This window comes from Sapajus apella, unplaced genomic scaffold (assembly GCF_009761245.1).
Source record: "Sapajus apella isolate SASKATOON/1434 unplaced genomic scaffold, GSC_monkey_1.0 scaffold12, whole genome shotgun sequence".
In the NCBI taxonomy this organism is placed as follows: domain Eukaryota; kingdom Metazoa; phylum Chordata; class Mammalia; order Primates; family Cebidae; genus Sapajus; species Sapajus apella.
Genome location: NW_022436952.1, coordinates 17,071,471 through 17,096,236, shown reverse-complemented (window position 1 = coordinate 17,096,236; position 24,766 = coordinate 17,071,471). Strand labels below are relative to the sequence as shown.

Genomic DNA, 24,766 nt, shown 5'->3' with positions numbered 1-24,766 from the left:
TCGCTCTTGTTACCCAGGCTGGAGTGCAATGGCACGATCTCGGCTCATCGCAACCTCCGCCTCCCGGGCTCAGGCAATTCTCCTGCCCCAGCCTCCTGAGTCGCTGGGATTACAGGCACGCGCCACCATGCCCAGCTAATTGTTTGTATTTTTAGTAGAGACGGGGTTTCACCATGTTGACCAGGATGGTCTCGATCTCTTGACCTCGTGATCCACCCGCCTCGGCCTCCCACAGTGCTGGGATTACAGGCTTGAGCCACCGTGCCCGGCCTCTTTTTTTTTTTTTTTTTGAGGCAGAGTCTTGCTCTGTTGCCCAGTCTGGAGTGCAGTGGCATGATCTCAGCTCACTGCAACCTTCGCCTCCCGGGTTCAAGCCATTCTCCTGCCTCAACTTCCTGAGTAGCTGGGACTACAGGCACATGCCACCACACCCGGCTAATGTTTTATATTTTTAGTAGAGACAGGGTTTCACCGTGTTAGCCAGAATGGTCTTGATCTCCTGACTTCGAGATCCGCCTGCCTTGGCCTCTCAAAGTGCTGGGATTATAGGCGTGGTATAGACCTTGAAGATTGGTAGGGGTTGAGGGGCATGCAGGACACAGAACCTGTGGGCTGTGATAACAGCACAGAAAGCAAGTAGAGGGGAGCCTGGAAGGAAGGCTTCCTGAAGGAGGAAGCACACCTGCTTCTTTGCAAACGACCACTGTGGTGAAGTGGTGTGCCCTCACAAAGACTGGCAAGGCCTTGGTGCTGCTGCTAGCTCATCCCTGCAGGTCCCTGCAGACTGGGGAGGAAGGGCTGTCCCCCTCCCTCATGGAGAAGAAAGAGCTCTGGTGCCTCCTATTCTGGACACCGCACCCCTACAACCAGGAAATGGATCCTGGAGAGGAGCATTGCCAGGTGGATGAAGAGTGTAAGGCTCTCATGGTACTGGCCACGGGACAGGCTCCACCTGGGTAGAGGGGATATATATTGGATAGAGCAGGACAGGGGGCCCTTGGAACCTGGAATCCCATGAAGAGACTGAGCTAATTCTTTAGCATTGGAAAGCTGGAAGTTTGAGCTCTGCTGGAACCTAAGGGCCTCTGCTGGTTCACATGCATGCTCAGTGCATTCTTCATTCAGAAGCCATGTGATGAGGTCTCATTTCCCTCGGGTGCGATCTCATGGCACCTGAGCGAAATCCAAGCATGGGCCTCTGATTTGCCCTCCCACCTCCTGGTCTCACCTCTCCTGCCCTCCCGCCCCCGCGACACTGGCCTTCCTGCTAGTTCGCAGACACACCAGGCGCTTTCCAGCCTCGGGGTCTTTGTACCCTCTGCTGGAACTCTCACCAGGCTCTTCTGGTAGCCCCTGCTTGCTTTTTCTCCATGTGCCAGCTCACACATTACCTTCTCCTGAGTAGCCACACCCCCACGCTACTGTATCACCCACTCTCACACAGTCTTGTGTGTGGTCTGTCTCCCCCTGCTAGAGGAAGAACAGGGATTTAGTCCATCCTGTTCGCCACTGTGACCCTAGTGTCTAGGATACTGCCTGGCACACAGGAGGAGCTTAACAAATGTTTATTAAAAGAATGAATGGGAGGTGCATCGCTCTGCTCGGGGCGTGCGGGCGTCCGCCGCAGTCTCTGCGCTGGGATGAGCCGGGCTCCCGGTGGAAGTGAGGGAAGCCAGCCGCAGCAGCCATGGCCAGTACAATGGTAGCAGTTGGACTGACCATTGCAGCTGCAGGATTTGCAGGCCGTTATGTTTTGCAAGCCATGAAGCATATGGAGCCTAAAGTAAAACAAGTTTTTCAAAGTCTACCAAAATCTGCCTTCAGTGGTGGCTATTACAGAGGTGGGTTTGAACCCAAAATGACAAAACGGGAAGCAGCATTAATACTAGGTGTAAGCCCTACTGCCAATAAAGGAAAAATAAGAGATGCTCATCGACGAATTATGCTTTTGAATCATCCTGACAAAGGAGGATCTCCTTATATAGTAGCCAAAATCAATGAAGCTAAAGATCTACTAGAAGGTCAAGCTGGCCGGGTGCGGTGGCTCATGCCTGTAATCCCAGCACTTTGGGAGGCCGAGGCAGGTGGATCACGAGGTCAAGAGATCGAGACCATCCTGGTCAACATGGTGAAACCCCGTCTCTACTAAAACCACAAAAATCAGCTGGGCATGGTGGTGTGTGCCTGTAATCCCAGCTACTCAGGAGGCTGAGGCAGGAGAATTGCCTGAACCCAGGAGGCGGAGGTTGCGGTGAGCCAAGATCGCGCCATTGCACTCCAGCCTGGGTAACAAGAGCGAAACTCCGACTCAAAAAAAAGAAAAGAAAAAAAAAAAAAAGAAGGTCAAGCTAAAAAATGAAGTAAATGTATCATGAATTTTAAGTACATATTACTTTATGTATATGAGTACTAGCTTTTTATAATAAAATGTCTCAGAGTTACAGTTAAAAAAAAAAATAAAAAAAAAAAATAAAAGAATGAATGGGCTGGGCTTAGTGGCTCACGCCTATAATCCCAGCACTTTGGGAGGCCAAGGCAGGCGGACCACCTGAGGTAGGGCATTCAAGATCAGCCTGGCCAACCTAGTGAAACCCCGTCTCTACTAAAAATAAAAAAATTTGCCAGGCATGGTGACGTGTGCCTGTAATCCCAGCTACTCGGGAGGCTGAAACCTCTTGCTGCTGTGTGGACCAGGGACATGGCTGGGGTCCAGGTCCCCCTGGGACATCCAAGATAACTGGGGAGTTCAGTAGGGAGTGCCCACATTTTTTTTTTTTTTTTGAGACGGAGTCTTACTCTGTTGCCCAGGCTGGAGTGCAGTGGCGTGATCTCGGCTCACTGCAACCTCCAACTCCCTGGTTCAGAGGATTTTCCTGTCTCAGCCTCCTGAATAGCTGGGATTACAGGCATGCGCCACCACATCTGGCTAATTTTTATATTTTTACAGGGTTTTGCCATGTTGGCCAGGCTGGTCTCAAACTCCTGACCTCAAGTGATCTACCTGCCTCAGCCTGACAAAGTGCTGGGATTATAGGCAGGAGCCACTGTGCTTGGCCAGGAGTGCCCACTTTTAGTACACCAGGAATTACAAATTTCTCACATTTTCCTCCTGTGCACCCCATCTCAGTGGGCCCGTGCTCCCCAGCTCCCACTCACCAGACCAGCGTCCCCCTCTAGCTGTTTCCCCGCCCCACCCTCTCCATCTTACCTCCTTCAGGCAGCTTCTATGACCACCCCTTCTGGCCCCTGTCCAGAACTATATTCCCGGGAGGGGTGCCCTGTATCACACACTCAGCCTGGCGTAGACCCGCCCAGGGACTGTAACTCACCAGGCCTGTGGCTTCCTTTTCACCAGCCCCCGGTGCCGTCTCCACTGGGAGTGGGGGCTGAGGTGGTATGTCAGCTGTCGGCACAGCTTCTCCATGGCGCCCAGCGCATCGCCTTCCTGCAGAGGCAACCATGGGTGGTGGGCCCTGAGTGGCTGGGTGTACCAGTCCCAGCCCCCAGGCCTCCTGTCTCCTGAGTGAGAGCCCAGCAGTCCCAGGCTGAGCTGGGGGAGGCCCTGCTCTGCTGGCCCAGGGTGCGCGCCCTAGGCAGACAGCAGGGCCTGCAAACAGGTCTGCAGGATGGTTTTAGTTTTTGTGAATTAGTTGCTAGCACTGAAAAAGAGATTTATGTAAGTCTGGATTCCAGGAGACTGGACAACAGTTGGCTGGAGCCAAGTGCCTGCTGACCCCCTGGCCAGGACTCACCATGATCCCCGCCACTCCCCAGTGCCCAGGGCCGCTCTGTCCATTCTCCTGCTCAGCAGATTTAGTGAGCACTTTCTTGGAGCCAGGCACTTGTTCTAGAAAGCTAGGATACAGTCATGAACAAATGTCCATGTCCTTGTATTTCACATAGTAAAGAGGAAAGTGAGGTAGTTTTACCTGTGTTTCCCTCAAAAGTGGGAACAAATGAATGAGGAGGCCAAGTCTGTCCCAGCCCAGTTCATTCATACGTGTTCCTGCCTGGCATTTGAGTTTGAAACCCTGGGTGTCATGGGCTGACTTATATCCCTCTGACAACTACACGGTGATGTCCTAACCCGTAGTACCTTGGAATGTATTTGGAGACATGGCCTTTAAAGAGGTGACTGAGGTAAAATGGGATCAGAGGAGTAGGCCCTAATCCTATATGACTGGTGTCCTAAGAGGAAGAAATGGCAATACAGACATGCTGAGGAATGACCACTTGAGGACACAGGAGGCGGAAGAGCCGACAGACCTAGGAGAGGGCCTCCGGAGGAAACCCGGCAGCCAGCCTTGGACTCCGGCCTCCACAGCTGCGTAGACCACCAGTCTGTGACTTTTTGTGATAGCAGATGCTGGGTTAAACACTGCAGCAGAGAGATGCTAGAGACTCCAACTATATCCCAAGGGAAGTCAGTCCACAAGTCACCAGAGCCAAGCTCGTGCTGGACAGGCTGAGGGCATGAGTTCCACCAGGGAGAGGGGCCAAGAGTGTGCTCCTGCCAGGGGCCAGTGCTGAGGGCCAACAGCCAGCAAGCACTGTGCTCAGATGCAAACCACAGGTGGCCAGTGGCTCGGTGCAGGGAGGTCTGGGGTGTTAACCACCCACAGTGCTCAGCATGGTGCCTGGCACAGAGTGGGTGCTCAGCAGGCCACTCTGTCATTAGGATTCCCATGCCCCTCTGCCTGTGGACAAGTGGCGTATTGAGTAGTTAAGAGCAAAGACTTGGGGCCAAACTGTGGGGATTCACGTCCTGGATTTGACATCTTCTGTGTGGCCTTGGACAACTGCTTGACCTCTCTGTGCCTCCAAGCCATATCTGTGAAGGGATTACAGTATGGACCTCACAAGAGTTTCTGTGAGGATTAAACGAGTCACCGCTAGTATAGCGCTTTGAATAGAGCCCAGCCTACAGCCAGCTCTCCAGGCACGCTCTCTAAGTGAATACTGTGAGTGGCACCAGCACAGGGAACTCTGGCAGGGCAAGGAGGGAAGATTACTTCTGCCCAGGCTCAGATTTAAGCTCAGCTTTATTTTTATTTTATTTTATTTTTGAGATGGAGTCTTGCTCTTTCACCCAGGCTGGAGTGCAATGGCACGATCTCGGCTCACTGCAACCTCCACCTCCTGGGTTCAAGCAATTCTCCTGCCTCAGCCTCCTGAGTAGGTAGGATTACAGGCACCCACCATCACACCCAGCTAATTTTTGTATTTTTAGTAGATACGGGGTTTCACCATGTTGGTCAGGCTGGTCTTGAACTCCTGACCTCAAGTGATCCACCAAGCCCGGGCTGAGCTCAGCTTTTAAAAGCAGATAGGTTAGTGATTTTGGATGGAGAAAGAAAACGTGACGCATTCTTGAGTGAGGATGTCTGTGCCAGGGCTTGGGGATGTGGAGGCCGTGGGGTGTGTTACTGACATGAGGGCAGGTGAAGGCCTGGGGCCTGATCACATCTGGTCCCTCCAAGGTTCAAGCCACTGTTACCCCTGCACATCAGACATGATGCAAGGTTATGAAATTCCCACAGCACCCCAGGGCAGTAGATACTTTTGTTAGCCTCATTATGCAGAGCGGGAAACTGAGGCCCAGAGGGCCGGGGATGGGCCTCGGGCTGATGGAAAGGCAAGAGAAGGAGACTTGGAGGAAGGAAGACAAGAGAGAGAGGAGGTGGGAAGATGGAGGTTGAACGTCCAAAGGAGAGAGGCATCCGTGGAGGGACCCAGGAGACCAAGGAGGGCTCCAGACTGAACAAAGTAGATTTAGAGGACCCCTGGGCTACAGTTCACAGCCCATCACCACCCCTGTCCCCCAGCTTCCTGGTGCCTGGCTGTCTGATGAATGATCTTGTACCACTTGCCTCTTTCACCTGTGTCACACCTGTCACTCCTGTGTCACACCTGTCACTCCTGTGTGTCACTCTTGTGTGTTGCAGATGTGGGAGCAGGTGGGCATCTGCCTGTACAGCTTCATTCCCCACTCCTGGAGCTCACACCTTCTGGTTCCTAGACTTGCCTTCTTGCTGAGCCTGGACACACGGCTGTGTGGTAGGAAGCAAGGCAGGTGAAGCAGGAGGAGCTGGGTCATGGGGGCTACAGGGGAGCTGTTGAAGGGGGCTGTCTCTGTGACTGGGAGATGGTGACAGGGGTGGACAGGAGGTGGAGAGGGTGACTCAGGGCCAGGCCAGTGGAAGGGGCTGAGGGGACAGAGGCCAAGCAGCTGACAAATACGCTGGATGGAGAAGGTGTGGGCAGGGCGGGAGAGGAGGGCCTAGGCTCTGGGCTTGGGACCTGAGTAGAAGACAAGGCGCTAAGGACAAGAAGCAGGTGAGAAAGAGGAGGGGTGACCTGCTCACATGGGGCCATGGTAAGTTTGAGGGGCTCACAAGACCTCCAGCTGTGGATGCCACTGGATTTATGGGGCTGAGTCTTAAGGCAGGTCCAGGCTGGACACATTCATCAGTATCTGATTAAACCCCTGGCCAGGTAATGAGCCGAGCAGGAGGGAGAGAGAATACTGGACACACAGTGGTCAGAGAAGACTCTGTCAGAGCAGCAGGATGAGCGGAGTGGGGACAGCAAGGAGAAGAGTGGCTGATGGGGTTAGGCCCCTGCAGAGGCCACTGGGTCTCCAACAAGGAGGCCATGGCCAGCACAGGTTCAGGGAGAGGGGCCATGGTGGGAGCTGACCTTGGAAGTCAAAGGGAGAATAGGGGCCAGGTGTGGTAGCTCACATCTGTAATCCCAGCACTTTGGGAGGCCGACGTGGGCAGATCAACTGAGGTTAGGAGTTCGAGACCAGCCTGACCAACATAACAAAACCCCATCTCTATAAAAATACAAAAATTAGCCAACGTGGTGGCGCCTGCCTGTGATCCCAATTACTCTGGAGACTGAGGCAGGAAACTAACTTGAACCCATGAGGCGGAGGTTGCAGTGAGCTGAGATCACACCAGTGCACTCCAGCCTGGGTGAAGAGTGAGACTCTGTCTCGAAGAAACAAATAGAACAAAAGGAGAATAGGAGGTGACACTGGAGTTGGCCCATCTAGAGCTGCGCTTCTTCACCTTGGAATCTTGCACATTGGAATCCCAGGGCAGCTTTAAAGTACACTGATGGATCACACACTGGGGTCTGTTGGTGGGGACTAGGGGAGGGACAGTGGGGGGTAGGGAGGTTGGGGAGGGATAACATGGGGAGAAATGCCAGATATGGGTGATGGGGGGATGGAGGCAGCAAACCACATTGCCATGCACGTACCAATGCAACAGTCCTGCATGAGCTGCACTTGTACCCCAGAACCTAAAGTACAATAAAATATATATATTTTTAAAAAAGGTACACTGGTGGGCCAGGTGCTGTGGCTCACTCCTATAATCCCAGTACTATAGGAGAATGAGGCAGGAGGATCACTTGAGTCCAGAAATTCAAGACTACCCTAGGCAATATAGTAAGACCTGTTCTTTATTGGGGCAGGGGGGATGCCCAGCATGGTGGTATGTGCCTGCAGTCCCAGCTACTCAGGAGGCTAAGGTAGGAGGCTCTTGAGCCCTGAAGGTCAAGGCTGCAGTGAGCTGTGATCACACCTCTGCAATCCAGCCTGGATAACAGAGTAAGACCTTGTCTCAAAAAACAAAACAAAACCAAACAAGAAAAAAAAAATACCCACTGATGCCTGGGCCACTCCAGTGATGGGTGGGTGGCTCAGGCACGGGGATTTTTTGTTTTGTTTTTAAGATGGAGTTTCACTCTTGTTGCCCAGGCTCGAGTGCAATGGCTTGATCTCAGCTCACCGAAACCTCTGCCTCCTGGGTTCAAGCAATTCTCCTGCCTCAGCCTCCTGAGTAGCCGGGATTACAGGCATGCACCACCACGCCCAGCTAATTTGATATTTTTAGTAGAGCCAGGGTTTCTCCATGTTGGTTAGGCTGGTCTCAAACTTCTGACCTCAGGTGATCCGCCTACCTTGGCCTTCCAAAGTGCTGGGATTACAGTGAGCCACTGTGCCTGGCCTTTTTTTTTTTCTTTTTTTTTGAGACAGAGTCAGCCTGGAATGCAATGGCACCATCTTGGCTCACTGCAACCTCCACCTCCTAGGTCCAAACGATTCTCCTGCCTCAGCCTCCCGAATAGCTGAGATTACAGGTGGGTGCTACCACGACCAACTAATTTTTTTGCATTTTTAGTAGAGACGGGGTTTCACCACGTTGGCTAGGCTGGTCTTGAACTCCTGATCTTGTGATCCACCCTCCTTGGCCTCCCAAAGCTTTGGGATTACAGGCGTGAGCCACCACTTCCAGCCAGGCACCGGGATTTTTTTTTTTTTTTTTTGAGATGGAGTTTCACTCTTGTTACCCAGGCTGGAGTGCAATGGCGGGATCTCGGCTCACCGCAACCTCCGCCTCCTGAGTTCAAGCAATTCTCCTGCCTCAGCCTCCCGAGTAGCTGGGACTACAGACGTGAGCCACCATGCCCAGCAATTTTTGTAGGGATCAGGCGGTCTGCCCAGCATCGCTTCTGGAACCACCCCAGGACAGAACGTTGCCAGTCCCCAAAGCTTAGAACTGAGCTCCTCAGCTGCAGCTCTTCCTTCAATCACTTCCCAGGGTTTCCAAAATCTGGGGCCAAAATCCCCCTCCACCCTCAGCCTGGGCAGCCAAACCTTTAAAGAAGAGAACAGAGGACAAAGGAGTGTCACTGCACAGCCATTGCCACAAGGGGGCAGCCGCGTGCAGGGCGAGGCTCAGGGTGGATGTGGCTCTGCCGATATTGGGGAGAACTGAGGGAGCCTCAGTCTCCTCACTGGCCAGACAGGAGCAATAGCTATGGACACCTCACAGAGTTGCTTTGAGACCACAGTGAGCTGGTGTTCTCTCAGAAGTGAGAGTTCTCTTCTAAACTAACAACCGCCAACATGTATTGAGCAGCTGCAGAGAGCTTTGAACGAAAGGAGATTGGAAGGCCTCAGAAGCAAAGTTTTTCTGCCCTTCTGCTGCCCTCCCGTCTCCGGCCCTTCTTTTCCCCCAGAGCGAGACAGAGAAACCAGAATTCTTCTTCCCCAAGGCAGGTCACAGAAACTACAACCTCTCTCCTCAAAAGCAAGCCATAAAATTAGACAGGTCACTCTCCCTTCTATCTTGAAGACCATTCCAGAGTGGGAGGAAGGAAAACTGCACAAGAGGCCAAGAAGAATCTGAGCAGACGGCCTTCCCGGGCACCGTTGGCCCATCACCATTAGATCACACCCTTTGTCCCGTTGCATTTCTACAAGCTGTGCACTCTTTACCAAACCTGAGTATAAAAACGGACAGCTAGCCGGGCGTGGTGGCTCATGCCTGTAATCCCAGGACTTTAGGAGACCAAGGCGGGTGGATCACTTGAGGTCAGGAATTTGAGACCAGCCTGGCCAACATGACGAAACCCCGTCTCTACTGAAAATACAAAGAATTAGCTGGGTGTGGTGACAGGCACCTGTAATCCTAGCTACTTGGGAGGCTGAGGCAGGAGAATTACTTGAACTTGGGAGGCAGAGGTTGCAGTGAGCTGAGATTGTACCATTGCACTCCCCAGCCTGGGCGACAGAGCAAGACTCTGTCAAAACAAAACAAAACAAAAACAGCTTTCCCTGGGTTTTGGGGTCTTCATTTCTTTCTTTTCTTTTTTTTTTTTTGAGATGGAGTCTTGCCCTGTTACCAGGCTGGAGTGCAGTAGCACAATCTAGGCTCACTGCAACCTCTGCCTCCTGGGTTCAAGTGATTCTCCTGCCTCAGCCTTCTGAGTAGCTGGGATTACAGGTGTGCGTCACCATGTTCAGCTAATTTTTGTATTTTTAGTAGAGACAGGGTTTCACCATGTCTCTACTAACATTGGCCAGGATGGTCTCGATCTCTTGACCTCATGATCCGCCTGCGTTGGCCTCCCAAAGTGCTGGGATTACAGGCATGAGCCACCTCGCCTGGCCCTCTTTCTTTTTTTTAAAGAGATGGGGATCTCACTAAATTTCCTTTGCTGGTATTGAATTCCTGGCCTCACGTAATCCTCCTGCATCAGCCTCCAAAGTAGCTGGGACTAAGGGTCTTCATTTCTTTCTCTTTTTTTTCTTCTTTTATTTTTATTTTTAAATTTTAATTTCAATTTTAATTTATTTTTATTTTTATTTTTAGAGACGGAGTCTCACTGTGTCATTGCCCAGTCTGGAATGCAGTGGCATGATCTCGGCTCACTGCAATCTCCGCCTCCCACGTTCAAGCGATTCTCCAGCCTAAGCCTCTTGAGTAGCTGGGATTATAGGCACGTGCCACCACACCCAGCCAACTTTTGCATTTTTTTAAGTAGAGACGGGGTTTCACCATGTTGGTCTGGTTGGTCTCAAACTTCTTCTCTTTTTTTAAAGATAGGGTTTCACCATGATGGTCAGGCTGGTCTTGAACTCCTGACCTCAGGTGATCCCCCCACCTGAGCCTCCCAAAGTGCTAGGATTACAGGCGTGAGACACCACGCCCGGCTCAATTTTTATTTTTAAGACGGACTTTTGCTCTTGTTGCCCAGGCTGGAGTGCAGTGGCACCATCTTGGCTCACTGCAAACTTTGCCTCCCAGGTTCAAGTGATTCTCCTGCCTCAGCCTCCCGAGTAGTTGGGATTACAGATATGCGCCACCATGCCTGGCTAATTTTATATTTTTAGTAGAGATGTGGTTTCTCCATGTTGGTCAGGCTGGTCTCGAACTCCCGACCTAAGGTGATCCATCCGCCTTGGCCTCCCAAAGTGCTGCGATTATAAGTGTGAGCCACCGCACCTGGCGTGTGTGTGTGTGTGTGTGTGTGCACGCGCATGTGTGTGTGTGTGTGTGTGACAGAGAGTCTTGCTCTGTGCCCAGGCTGGAGTGCAGTGGCGAGATCTGGGCTCACTGCAACCTCCGCATCCAGAGTTCAAGCGATTCTCCTGGCTCAGCCTCCCGAATAGCTAAGATTGCAGGCATGTGCCACCACATCCAGCTAACCTTTGTATTTTTTTTTTAATGTATATTTTTTATAGCCCTGCACGCCCGAGCTCTGACTCACAAGTGACTCGCCAGAGCTCTGGCACCACAGGGCTAATCTTTGTATTTTTAGTAGAGACAGGGTTTCACCATGTTGGCCAGGTTGGTCTTGAACTCCTGACCTCAGGTGATCCACCGACCTCAGCCTCCGAAAGTGCTAGGATAATAGGCATGAGCCACTGCGCTTCACCTAAGGGTCTTCATTTCTGAAAGCTCCCATGTCGTGTAAAACTTTGATTAAATAAATTTCTTATGCTTTTTCTCCTGTTACGCTGTCTCTGGTTATATGATTGTCAGCCATGACCCTTATGATGAGTGAGGAAAGGTACCACACCTTCTGCCTTACAAAGTCTTTTTTTTTTCCCCTAAGATGGAGTCTTGCTCTGTCACCCAAGCTGGAGTGCAGTGGTGTGATCTTGGCTCACTGCAACCTCCAGCGATTCTCCTGCCTCAGCCTCCCAAGTAGCTGCAATTACAGGCACCCGCCACAATGCCTGGCTAATTTTTGTATTTTTAGTAGAGACGTGTTTTCACCATGTTGGCCAGGCTGGTCTCAAACTCCTCACCTCATGATCTGCCCACCTCAGCCTCCCAAAGTGCTAGGATTAAAGGTGTGAGCCACCACACAAAGTCTTTCTTTTTTAAGACGGAGTCTTGCTCTGTCACCCAGGCTGGAGTGCAGTGGTGTAATCTCAGCTCAATGCAACCTCCACCTCCCAGATTCAAGTGATTCTCTTGCTTCGGCCTCCTGAGTAGCTGGGACTACAGGCACATGCCACCATGCCCGGCTACATTTTTTTGTGTTTTTAGTAGAGACGGGGTTTCACCATGTTGGTCAGGCTGGTCTCAAACTCCTGACCTCAAGTGGTCCACCCGGTTTGGCCTCCCAAAGTGCCCTACAAAGTCTTTATAGTCCCATACCTCCCTACAACCCTATGAGACAGGTATTACTAATATCCCCACTTTACAAATGAGGGATCTGGGACAAAAAGAACTGAAATAGATGGGCAAGGCTGCCCAGCTCGTAAGATGGAATCAGGATCTAAAGTCAGCTGGCTCTATGGCTCATGCCCCTACCACCATCTGCTGCCCTCCTTGTGAGAAATTCTATCTTTGGGTTAGGTCAGTTCAAAGTGTTTCTATCATTTACAACCAGAAAAGCCTTCAGCAAGACTGTCTTATTTTTTCTCAACTCTTCCACTTTTCGAGAGCTCCTCCAAGGCTCCCTCCTGCAGAGAGAAGGACTAGGCAGGACTGGCCCAGAAGCGGAGGAGTAGGAAGATGGGGAAGGGGGGAGGGAGAGGAGGAGGGAGAGGAGGAGGCAGATGAGCAGGAGGAAGAGGAAGGAGGAAGGGGAGGAGGAGGAAGGAGAGGAGGAAGGGGAGGAAGGAGGAGGAAGAGGAGGAGGAAGGAGAAGGGGAGGAAGATGAGGAAGAGGAGGAGGAAGGAGAAGGGGAGGAWGAKGAAGAGGAGGAGGAAGGAGAAGGGGAGGAAGATGAGGAAGATGAGGAAGAGGAGGAGGAGGAGAAGGGGAGGAAGATGAGGAGGAAGATGAGGAAGAGTAGGAGGAGGAGAAGGGGAGGAAGATGAGGAGGAGGAAGATGAGAAGGAGGAAGATGAGGAAGGGAGGAGGAAGAGGAGGAGGAAAATGAGGAGGACAATGAGGAAGAGGAGGAGGAGGAGGAAAATGAGGAGGAGGAGGAGTAGGAGGAGCAAGAGGAGGAGGTGGAGGTGGAGGAGGAGGAACTGTCTTTCCTGAGTGGTTTCAATGTTGAGAAACAGCTGCCTCCCAGGTGCACAGCAGACAAGTGCCCTGATGAAACCCTGGCCCAGAGCTCTGTGACAACAGGCACCATATGTCACATAGGTCCCGTGCAACCAGACCCTGCCGTGGACTGGTCCAGAAGTGGGCGCTGACACAGTGCAGCCAATTAGCCCTTTCCCTCGAAGCTGGACTTGACACTGAGCCACACATACCCTAACTCCCAGGGGCTGGAACCCTGAGAAGTTACCTGGAAGCGAGAGCCAGCCACATTCCCTACCATGTGGCACGGGGAAGAGCAGTCTGTGCAGAGGGAATGGAGAGGGAGGCAGCGTGGAGCAGGGAGGAGGGGTGGAGGGCCTCTGCACCGTGCTTATCTGTAGTTCTAGCGCCTTGGTCTAACTTGGCTGCCTGTGGCCCCACAAGACCCCTCAGTATCTGCAGGACACACGTTCTTTCTCACTGGAGCCAACCCACCTGTGCAGCATAATCTCAAGCAGAAGGCTCAGTGGCTGTGTGCAGAATCAACTCACTGCAGCCCTCCCCACATCCCTGAAGAAGGCAGGAGTGGGATGTGGCACAGTCAAGGTGACTATGAGTGCAGGCCGGGGCAGCAGCCTCTCCAGACCTTCCCAGAGAGGCTGCCCAGGTCCTGGGGCAGAACGTGTTTGAGGGGCTTCTCATTAACCTGTCAGGAAAGATGACATGCAGACCTGTAGGCTGACCTGGGAGGGGTCCCAGCACCCGAGCCTACTCTGTCTCAGCCATCAGGCAGTGATACCACCTGCCATCTTCACTCCCCAGGCACCTCTGTAACTGCTCCACGACCTGACAAGCACAGCTCTCCACTGCCCTCCATTCACCTGAGGTCAGGAGTTCGAGACTAGACTGGCCCACATGGTGAAACCCCATCTCTACTAAAAATACAAATAATTAGCCGGGCGTGGTGGTGGGCGCCTGTAATCCCAGCTACTTGGGAAGCTGAGGCAGAAGAACAGCTTAAACCCAGGAGGCAGAGGTCACAGTGAGCTGAGATGACACCACTGCACTCCAGCCTGGACAACAGAGCAAGGCTCTGTCCCCGCCCCCCCCCCCCCACAAAAAAAAAAAAAAAAAAAAAAGAAAAACAAAAAACAAAGGCATCATGGCTTCTATATGATCACCTGTTGTGGGATAGGCCAGCTGCCACGGTTCGAGGACACTCAAGCAGTCCCATGGACAGGCTATGGGGCGAGTGTGCCACCTTGCTTGGAAGTGGACCTGCCAACTTCTGTTAAGCCTTCTGATACTTGCAGCCCCGACCCATGTCTTGAGAGACCCAAAGCTGAGCTACCTAGCTCAGCCGCCCCTGCAATCCTGACTACAGAGAGTATAACAATAAACATCTGTTGTTTTAAGCCACTAAGTTCTGGTAATTTGATATACAGCAATGGATAACGCAGCGTGGTTCCAGGCCACGTGTTCTCACCCTGCCTCTGGCAGTACGGCTTGCCCTCCTGTGAAACGGCTTCCCAGCGCAGCTGTCTTTGGATGTCTCAACATCCCTTGCTGATTTCCTTTATCCTGTCCTCAACCCTTTACTAAACTCTCTTCAAATTTCACAAGGGAACATGTCGCCTGCTTCCTGCCTGGTGCAGAATGGAACTGTGAACAAGACAGACACTCTTCCCTTCAGAGTTTATATTCTAGTGGGGAAAACACAATAAATTAGCCAACAAATAAATAAGCAAGATAATTTCAGAGACCAGTAAGTAAAACGGAGAAATGAATGGAAAAATAAATGGGGCTCAAGACAGGCTGATCAGGAGCCTACCTTAGGCAGGCTTGTCAACAAAGGCCTCTTAGAGGCTGGAGGCTCAGTCTGAACTCAGCAGAAGGAAGCTCAGACAGAGGAGGCTGCAGCAGTCAGAGGGAGCAGTGAAGTTCCTAAGGTAGGAGAGGGTGTGGAGGTGTCAGGAGCAGAGAGGAGGGAGGCCCACACGCTAAAGCAGAGCCCGCAGGGCGGCAAGTGGGAGAGGGGAGCTCAGGAATTCAGGCAAAGCCAGATGAGGAGTCTGGGTTTTAGTTAAGCCACAGCACAGCCCCTCACTGAAGGATTTTCAATCTCTAGACCCATAACATGGGATGATAGGAACTTCTCAGATGCAAATTGCTCTGAGCAGGACGTCTTGGTCAGCCCCGAGCCAGCTCAGAGAGCTGGGATGGATGGAGAGGGGCTGCTCCTCTGACCAGCTTGGGGACCTCCCACCCTGCCTCATCCAGAGAGCCTCACTTGCCACATGGGCATGAAAGGGGCTGTCAGGTCTCTGGTCCTCAGCAGGGCTGACCCACTCTGGCTGGCCCTGGCTCTGTTTTGAGGAAAACAAAGTCCAGGTAATTAAGTGGTTTGAGAAGGGTTACACCACACAATGGACTGAAAGTTTGTATTTCCCAAAATTCGTGTGTTGAAACCTAATCCCCCGGTGATGGTATTCGCAGGTGGGGCCTTTGCGAGGTGATGGGTGGGGGTGGAGCTCTCACAATGGGATTAGTGCTCCTTTGCCCATTTCCTGCCATGTGAGGACACAAGAAGGTAACTGTCTGCATCCCAGAAAAAGGTCCTCGCCAGTCACCGACCAGGCTGGCACCCAGATCTCAGACTTCCCGCCTTCACAAGTGTGTGAGATAAATTTCTACTGTTTATAAGCCTCCCAGTCTATGATAATTTGTTACAGTCACCTGGATGGACCATGACAACCCAGGTATGCACTGCCCCCACCCTGCCCGGCCCCTACCCAGATGGAAAGGAAAGATCAGAGGGAAGGAGTTCCCGCCCCTCCTCCCGGCCTTGCCTGGCCCTGTCTCACAGGGTCTGACCATGGCCTTTACCCACTCCCTGGCCTCTCTTTTTTTTGTTACTGGAGCCTGCCTCTCTCTCTCTGAGTGGGTGGGTCCTTCTCCCCACACAGACCTTCCGTGAGGCATCCTGTGAGGGGGCAGGTGGGGAAGGGTGGGATCTCAGCTGCTCCCACCAGGTCCCTCCTCTGCCCCCGTGGGCACTGATGACTCAGGGAACTCGGGCCTGTGTCCCGCCCAGCTCTGGGTTACTGCATGGGCCCAGATCACACCTGTGGTTCTCCTTCGAGGTGTAACCTTGCTCAGATCACTGGATTACCTGAATTTTGTTTTCCTCAACTCAAAGGTGTGCATAAATATAGCCCTATTTCTTTTTTGTTTTTTTGAGAGCCCCATCACCTTTCACCCTTTCCTCTGTGAGCGACTCGATTCCTGCTCTAGGAAAGGTAGGGTCTGGCACCCGCAGGGCCTCCTCGCAGGCCTGACTCCCGTCCCTTACCCTCTGCCCAGGCAGAACCAGGTGGAACTGAATGAGAGGCGTCGGAGGCGTCAGCCCCAGCCAGCTCCCCATAGCTCCTGGCACCAGTCAGGCCTCCAGGCTCCCTCATCACCAGCTTTCCTTCCCCTCCCATTGGGCCCGGTATCCCTGCCTTCTGCAGTGCTGCGATCTGGCCCTGGCCAGCTCCCAGCTCCATGGCTGAGCCCCACCTCAGAGCCTTTGCACCAAGTAGTCCCAGAGTCAGAGAGAAGGCCCTCAACAAAGCGCAGATGGAGCTCAGCCCCAGGAAATGCCTTTCCAGAGCAAGGCTCCAGCTCACTGTAGGATCACAGTCAAATCTGTGCCTGGGCCGAGCGAGGGTTGGGCTTGGGAACCATCTTACTCTTGGCCCAGATCCTACATCAAAAGGAAGAGCTTCCCTCCCACACCCCTTGGTCCTGCTCTGGTTTCCTGATTGCCAGGGGGGAAGCACTTCTTTTGGAAGCCACTGGAAATTGAGCGACGAGACAGAAAAATTCAAAGCAACAGAGAAGCACTCAAGTGTGAAAATGGCCCTGCCCGGCCCTCCCTTCCCAACAGCTCCAGCTGCATAGCCCTGGGGAAGCCTAGACCTAAGCTGCAGGAATGGCGCAGAACTTCCCATCCAGGGGCTGAGCTGCAGATCTGGAGCCTGGAGAGCCAAGGACCTTTCCTGGAGAGCCATGGACCTTTCCCTTCTGAGCTCCAGGGCAAGGCAGGAAAGGACATGAGCGAAGGGGAGGATGTCAAAGAACAGTCAGCCTCAGAGGTGAAGACATCTGGGAGTGGTGGGGACTGAGGCAAAGTGGACATCCCCTTGCAGGGCCACGGCCAGCCTTCTATGACACCTTAGTGCAAACAGGTTTACCTCCAGGGGACACCGGCTTGCACCAGGGCTCACGACTTGGTGGGTAGAGAGACGGCTGGATTTGAACTTTCCCCTGCCTCCCCCTACCCCGCCACCTCTCTGTATGCATGTTTTTGTACAAGGTACAACCTGTACAACTGTATGTGGTGGCCTTGGCCCATGTAACAGGGATGGCTACTTAGCTGCAGCCCTGCAGAAATGAAGGCTTCAAGTTGCTGGAACTTCAGTTTTTCAAGGGCAGCTGAATATAGGGATCATGTGAAAAACTCTGGTTTTTAAGTGTTGGCAGTGAATTCACACCCCCTGGGCCAAACAAAACCAATTTGTGCTGGTGGCGCCAAGGGAGAGCACCTCAGGCTCTTGGTGCCTGAAGGATTGGCTTATCCTCCTTGGGCCTGGGCAATGTCTGCCAGTCCTCCTTGGGCACAGAGCTGCTCTGCCCAGAAAGGCACCCACGGCACACCCCAGGACCTGGCTGGCTTGGACCACAGCTGCCTTACCGGCTTGGGACAGTGGATGTAGCGTGCCAGGCTGATGATGAGGTCGTGTGTGATGGGGTCCACCAGGTTCCGGAAGCTGGCGTAGCGATACAGAACGTCATCCAGAGAGGTCGACTCCATGCCCAGGTCCTGCAAGAGCAAAGGATGCCCAGAGGTCAGGGCTGGCTGTCCCACCCAGCTCACCCAGCATCCCCAGAAGTAGGCACAGGCCACTGGAGTGACTCTGCCTTGCAGAGCCCCAGCAGGAGTGTCTGCAGAACTTCCCTCGGGCTGGGGCAGGCCCTGCCTGTTTGTCTTGACCTCCGAGCTGAGGAAGAGGGTGGACTGGCCTCTGCAGGCTCCGCAGTTTCTGCAGGTCCTCGCTTGTGGCCCTCTCCTAGCACAGCCCCTGACCTTTGTCTCTCTGGTTTTCCAGGGGAGGAAGCCAAGGGTAGCCCACTGCGGTGTGAGCAGCTGCTTCTCCATCATGGCAAAATTTGGAATTGGCAAAACTGCCTTGTTTTTTTAATTTCATTATTTTATTTTAAGACAGGGTTTCACCATGTTGGCCAGGCCGGTCTTGAACTCTTGACCTCAGGTGATCCACCTGCCTCGGCCTCCCAAAGTGCTGAGATTACAGGTGTGAGCCACCGCGCCTGGCCCAAAACTGCCTTATGACAGGATGGTTTATTGTTATTTATTTGTGTTTTCTTCCTGCTTCTGATGTTATTGGTACTGCTCCTTCTGTGGCTGATGCAGCCCCAGTGTTCTTTTGCCTTGGGGGTTTCTGAGTGGTGGGATTCTAAGGAGAGCCTGCCAGGCACCCAGAGGGAAACCCCACCAGGACTCCCTGAGAAAGTTACTGAGTGGAGTCCTCCCTCTCCGACGGGAGGCAAGGGCCACCAAGTGTGACAGGGCCGCAGCAGAAACCGCTGGAGCAGGGCTTCCTTGGGTCTGAGGGAGGGATCGGGTTTGGAGGCTCAGAAAACACCACCCCAGAAAATGGCACCCTGGCACCTGAGGAGGCAGCCGACGCAGGAAAGTCTCTCTGAGTGCTGTTCTCCCCTGAAGCAGGCCCTGAAAAATCCTGTGACCTTCCTCTAAAGTAGGTCATAAGACCCCTGAGCTTAAAATGGAGTGATCTGCTTTGGAGAAGGAAGGAAACGTGATGCTCCTGCCCTGGGGTGGGGACTGTGCTTCATGCCACTCCATGTGAAAGGGGTGGGCACAGCTGCTCCCTTTCCTCAAGGGCACCCCCTCCAATTTCTGCCATCCTTGGGTATGATCCGCACTGCGGTCCCTGCCCCCAGTTTGGTGCCTTGCACAGACCAGGCAATGATGACATTCCCATCTGGGGACTGTCCTCACACCATCCTGGGGAACAAGAGGCATCCCTGGGTCGGGGGGGAAAGCAGGCCCACCCACTGCGGGCTGTCCTCACTCTGGGACTCCCACAGCTGCCCCAGCACAGCCCAGAGGAAAAAGGCTCCCAGCCCAGATGGCTAGGGTCCAGCACCCTGGGGACGGGACATCTGGGCTGGGAATGTGTGGGTGACCAGCTGAGTTTCCTCCTTGTCATTTTGTTTGTAGTCTAAACTTTTAAAATAACTTCCCCACGTGATTCTTAGAAATCCCTGGAAGGCAAGCAGGCTGGACATCGTCATACGCTGTCTACAGATGGAGACACCAAGGCCCACGCCTTCTGTGCTGTTGGGATTTCAGGAAGGTTGGAGGCGGGGCGCAGGCTCAGCCTTAGGCCTGCTCTGCAGATCGCACTGCTCTTATTGGCCAAGGGATGGTGAGAGGGTGGGTGAGCTGGGCAGATGGAGGGCAGGGACGGGCTCTGTGGTCTGGCAGCTGACATTGCTACAAGCAAATAGTCTTTGCCGGGGGCTCTGGAGGACCTGAGTGTCATGCCCAGGGGTGGGAGGAGCTTCCTGAGGGGCACCCCCTTGAACCCCACCTGCGAGCTGGGTCCTACCTGCATTGGTGAGGGGGCACTCTGCCCCCACCCTCATTATAGCTTCATTCATGCTTCAATGAGGACACAAGAGACCAGTTGTGAGGACTGTGTTTTCCATGTGGCAAGAATTAACCTTGGAGGCAGACTGTCAGGACCTGTGCCAGGTTTGCTGGGAACCAGGACCTGGGGGCTCAAGGTCTGGTATGGATGCAGTCATGGGAGGCTTCTGAAGCACTGGCCGGTGCAGGTTCTAGAGCTGCACCCCCTTGTAGAAGCAGGGGCAATACTCGCCTTTGACCTCTGGCCCTGACCTGGCTTTTTCAATCCCTCAGCCAGGGCTGTGTCCTGAAGCAAGCAACCTGACATTGCTGAGCCTCAGTTTCATCATCTGAGAAATGGGGACAGTGACCCCAGCATCACAAGGAGGTAACGGAAAGACCAAGCAATACACGTAAAGTCTCTGGCAGGGAAGAGAGGAAGCTGCAGTGCTCTTTCTACTTCATTTCTGACCCCTCTTCCCTGGAAGGCCCGTCCTCCCCTTCTGCAGGGGTTCTCAGTCTCCTGGACCACAGACCCATTTGAGAATGTGTCAAAAGCCACGAGCTCTCTCCCTAGAAAAATGCGGAAATCAGGGGCTGGGCGGGGATCTGGGCACACAGAGTCCAGGCTGGCCTCGTGGTCAGGAGGGTGTGTTGGAACTGTGTGGACACGAGAGACCCCAGGACACAAACTATCACCCACTAATGTGCAAAATCACAGCCCCGCCCTCCGTGGGTGCAAGGAGGCTGGGGACACAGGAGAGCTGAAACTCAAAGGGCTTGTGTTCTGCGGTCTCAGAGGGCCTGAGTGGGGACAGGGAGCTGGGAAAGGAGGGCAGATCAGGTGGAAACAGAAGGGTGGTTATTCCCAGCATCAGAGGCTAGACTGGAGGCCACGTGGAGGAGGCCAGAGGCATGGAGTTATTTTTCTTTTACAGTCCGTCGAGCAGGCTGGGCTGCTCCTCTGTGGTTGGTGACTTAATGCTAGCCTCTGTCCCTCCTCTGTTTTGTTCCTGGGCACCCTTCTCCTCTGTGAGCACCCCTGGCACCTAGTGGTCTCCCTGTTATGGCTGTCCCTGCTGTCTGTCGGTGAATGACCCTGGGAAATAGCACTGGGTTTTAGGCCCTGACCAGCCCCAACTCACTGTAAGTCTGTGGCAAGAGACTTCCCTCTTAGGATCCATTTCTCCATCTGTGAAATGGGCAGATGAACTGCACTAGTGATTGTTAAAGTGTGTTCCAAGATCTTGGGGCTGAGGGTTGGGGGCTGGGGTGGACAAGAGGGAGGTGAGAGGAGCCAGCAGGGCTGCGGGCTGCGGCTCTTACAGAGCAGCTCCTGGTTACAGACAGACAGACAGACAGACAGACAGACAGACAGACAGACGAATGCAGCTCTCTTCCAAAGAGAAGCTTGAAAGCTCTGGACTAGATGGCTGCCTGGGCTTCTTGCATTCCTACCGGCCCTGCCCCATCTTCCTGGACCCCCTACATCTCCAAGCCAGTCTAGGCTGTCCCTGGAAGGAGCAAGAAAATCCCAGATGCCAACCCAGGAGGCTGGGCAGGGCTGTGAAGATGCCAAATGTCCTCTCTGGAGCCCACGCTCCCGCTATTTCCCGTGCTGTCCCCCTGGGCGCCCAGCTGCTGACTGTGGCTCCGCCTCTCTGGAGTGCTGTCTGGGTTCCTGAGGTTGTTGCTTGGGAGGGGAAAAGGCGTGTAGACACAGGATGGGGAGGGAAGGAGGAGGGTCTCCCAGAAAGGCAGCTCAGGGTCACTGTGAGTCACGCCAACGCTGGCCCACCCTGTGAATTCCAGATGGGTGGGGCTCCCCAAGGTCCCAGGGCTACAACAGGGAAAGCCAGAGGCCATGGCACACATTATTGCTTTATTGCTTTATTTCGACCCCACCTAGGTCCACAGGATGCTTGTGCTAACTGAGGGCACTTCATAGTCCTGAGGACCTTGGGCCACTTCCTGCCTCCTTGATGTCCTCTCCATGCCCCCTCCCCAAGCCAGGTTCTTGGGGAAGATGGTGTCACCAGGTGCTGGGACTACCTCAGGGGCTGGGTGTGAGGGAGAAGAGTTCACCATATCCTCAGGTGTCTCAGGAGGCTGCAGCCCGGGCCACAGCCCTGGGAACAGACTCCTCTCTGACTCTGCGCCCATGGCCTGCCCTCGCTCTCAGGAAGACACAGAATGGGAGGAGGCACCGGGGGCCTGCTGCATGTGCCAGGGAAGCGGAAGAATCAGATCCGGGTGTGGTCCCTGCAGCTCCTCCTGTGCACTGCACTAGTCTTGGAGGGGCTGGTCCATCCTAAAAAGCATGAGGCATTGAGGACGATCCTATTTTCCTCATGATGGGTCTAACGGTGCCACCTCTAGGAACTGTGCCTGTGGACAGTTCCTCATCAGGACGTCTGGGAACACCAGCAGGTGCGTCTGAGTCACTGCTGGTGGGGAGTGACACTCGGAGAGTGTGGCTGAGTCACTCTTGGCTCCCTACTGAGCTGCCCGACCCAGCACAGAGCAGCACATGGCATCTCAAAGAAATGGGCCCTCCATGACTGGAGCTTCGACAACCAGGGGACAGATGGCTATTAATGGGGAGAGATGATGGGCTTGGGAATAGAGGTGCGTGTTTCCAAAAAGTGAGTAGAGATTCACACAGGGTGGTTAGAATGCCATTTCTCAACATGTGGTCTGTAGACTTTGGGGAAGCACCCTTAAGACCATTTTAGGGGTGCTGTGGGGACCTCTTTTCCAATGACATATCTATGTGATGCCAGATTTTCTTCATAGATGTCAATCAAAACAGTCTGTCACAAGACCCAATGCGAAAGCAGGTCTGATAACTCAGCTGTCTTCTAGAAAGTGAGACATTAAAGAGAGTCACAAAAATGGGGAGCAACGCCACTCTCCTCACTTGGCCTTTCTTTTCCTTTGGAAAATATGGCTATTTTCATAAAAATTTATTTCTTCACTTGTGAACTTATTATTTATTTTATTTTGAGACAGTGTCTCGCTCTTTCGCCCAGGCTGGATTGCAGTGCTGCGATCATAGCTTACTGCAAACTTGAACTCCTGGGTTCGAGCAATCCACCTGCTTCAGCCTCCAGAGTAGCTGGGACTCCAGGCATGAGACACTACAGGCGGCTGCTATTCCTGTTTTAGATGTGAAAATGACCCTATGAGTGGTAACAGCTGGCATTTTGCATTTGGATTTGCACACGTGTGCACCGAGTGTGCGTGCTCACTGCCACGCACCTGATGATGCCTCCCCACAGCTGGACTGGGACCTTTGCTCTGCGCAGTAGGAAGCTCACCCAGTGCATGTGCCTCCCAGGAGGAACACACAGATGCTTTCTCTTCTTTGCTCTGGCCTGCCTGAGATTTCCCTCATGTTGATGACACACCTGAAGACAACCTGGCTCAACAGAAACTCCCTGCAAAATACCGCAGACAGACTTGGCTACCCTCCGATTTTCAGTCCTGTAGATGAGAATGAGGCTATCTGATTTTGGTTTCTTTAGCTGCTTTTTCAGCCCTGGCACTTGCAGGGCTGTCCTTGCCACTAAACCCCACTGTGCCTCCTGGACAGCCCCAGCACACTGTCCCCTTCCTAGGAATATCAGTTCAGCATACAGGAGGCCTCTGAAGCAACTGATGTCTCTGCAGCAACTTCTCCAAGTCCCCAAAGGGGCATCCCATTCATGACATCACTCAAACTCCTAAAATTCCTTCCCTGTATCTTTCTTGCTACTCCAGCCATCCCTCACTTTCTCATTTTCACCCTCAAAACCCAGCCCAAATCTTTCTAATTCAAATAAACTTAACTTCTCTGGCTAATCCAGTTCTCAGATCCAGAAAGTCCTGTGAAATCCCAGAAAATAACAAGGGTTGGCAAGGATGTGGAGAAACTGGAACCTCTGTGCACTGCTGGTAGGAAAGCAAAATGGTGCAGCCACCATGGAAAATGGTATGGCAGTTCCGTAAAAAGATTAAACACAGAATTGCCAGATGATCCAGCAAATCCACTCTTGGGAATATATACCCCAAAGAACTGAAAGAAGGCATTCAGAGAGCAGCTATGTTTCCAGCAGCATCATTCATAGTAGCCAAAAGGCAGAAACAATCCAAGCAACCATCAACAGATGAATGGGTACATGAAGTGTGGTCTAGCCATGCGATAAAATATTATTCAGCCTTAAAAAGGAGGGAGATTCCAACACATGCTACAGCATGCTGAACCTTGAGGACACAAAGAGAAATAAGTGAAATAAGCCAGACATAAAAGGACAAATATTGTCTGATTTCACTCATACGAGGTAGGTAGACCAGTTAATTCATAGGGACAGAAAGTAGAATTGTGGGTACCAGGGGCTGGGGGGAGGGGAAGGAGGAGTTGCTGTTTAATGAGGACATGGTGTCCGTTTTGCAAGATGAGTTCCGGAGCTCAGTTGCACAACAGTGTGAATGTACTTAACACTACTAAGCTGTATGCTTAAAAATGGTTGAGATAGTAAATTTTATTATGTATATTTTACCACAACCTTTTTTTTTTTTTTTTTTTTTTTTTTTGAGATGAGTTTCTCTCTGTCACCAGGTTGGAGTGCAGTCACGTGATCTCGGCTCACTGCAGGCTCTGCCTCCCGAGTTAAAGCGATGCCTCTGCCTCAGGCTCCCGAGTAACTGGGACTACAGGCATGCACCACCATGCCCGACTAATTTTTTGTATTTTAATAGAGATAGTATTTCATCATGTTGGCCAGATGGTCTCGATCTCCTGACCTCATGATCTGCCCGCCTTGGCCTCCCAAAGTGCTGGGATTATAGGCATAAGCCACTGTGCCTGGCCCTTTACCACAAATTTTAAAAAGGGCCGGGCACGGTGGCTCCTGCCTGTAATCCCAGCACTTTGGGAGGCTTAAGCAGGAGGACAGCTTGAGCCAGGGAGGTTGAGGCTGAAGTGAGCTATGATGGTGCCACTGCACTCTAACCTGGGTGACAGAGCCAGACCCCCAGGCAGGCAAACAGACACCTTCTTGGGATAGGAGGGAGCAGGGAAGGGTGCATGTGGGTCTGGGCATTCTTTTTCTGCCCTGACACTTGGTTATTAAAAATGTTTGCCACCACGTGTCTAGTGATGGATCTGTTTTCTTTGGATTTACTTTCAGGTATTGGTCTGCAAACAGACATTTTTCCAGGCTGTCTCTTCTTCAGGAAAACCTGTGCTGCCTCTGTGCCTTCTGTGTTGATCTT

At 52.8% G+C, this 24,766-nt stretch overlaps 2 protein-coding genes across 3 annotated transcripts in view; one reads left to right on the top strand and one right to left on the bottom strand.

Annotated features, from left to right (window-relative positions):
• LRRC75A (leucine rich repeat containing 75A) overlaps window positions 1–24,766 on the bottom strand; it is a 50,495-nt gene that overhangs the window by 3,814 nt on the left and 21,915 nt on the right. Inside the window, exons 2-3 of one of the 2 annotated variants that reach the window (XM_032280168.1) lie at window positions 17,531–17,659; window positions 3,330–3,445 (exon numbers count right to left, since the gene is read on the bottom strand). In XM_032280168.1, coding sequence (XP_032136059.1) covers window positions 3,330–3,445; window positions 17,531–17,659 — 245 coding nt within the window. The remainder of the gene's footprint in view (window positions 1–3,329; window positions 3,446–17,530; window positions 17,660–24,766) is intronic. The other variant, XM_032280169.1, reaches the window with a different exon arrangement.
• On the top strand, window positions 1,640–2,446 carry LOC116553066 (mitochondrial import inner membrane translocase subunit TIM14-like). The gene is made up of 2 exons (XM_032280170.1): window positions 1,640–2,021; window positions 2,343–2,446. The coding sequence occupies exons 1-2, from the start codon at window positions 1,688–1,690 to the stop codon at window positions 2,357–2,359; spliced, it is 351 nt and encodes a 116-aa protein (XP_032136061.1). The 5' UTR covers window positions 1,640–1,687; the 3' UTR covers window positions 2,360–2,446.

Bases quoted from the DNA above. Each gene is read 5' to 3' on its own strand.
- LOC116553066 (XM_032280170.1), top strand. From the start codon at position 1,688: ATGGCCAGTACAATGGTAGCAGTTGGACTGACCATTGCAGCTGCAGGA.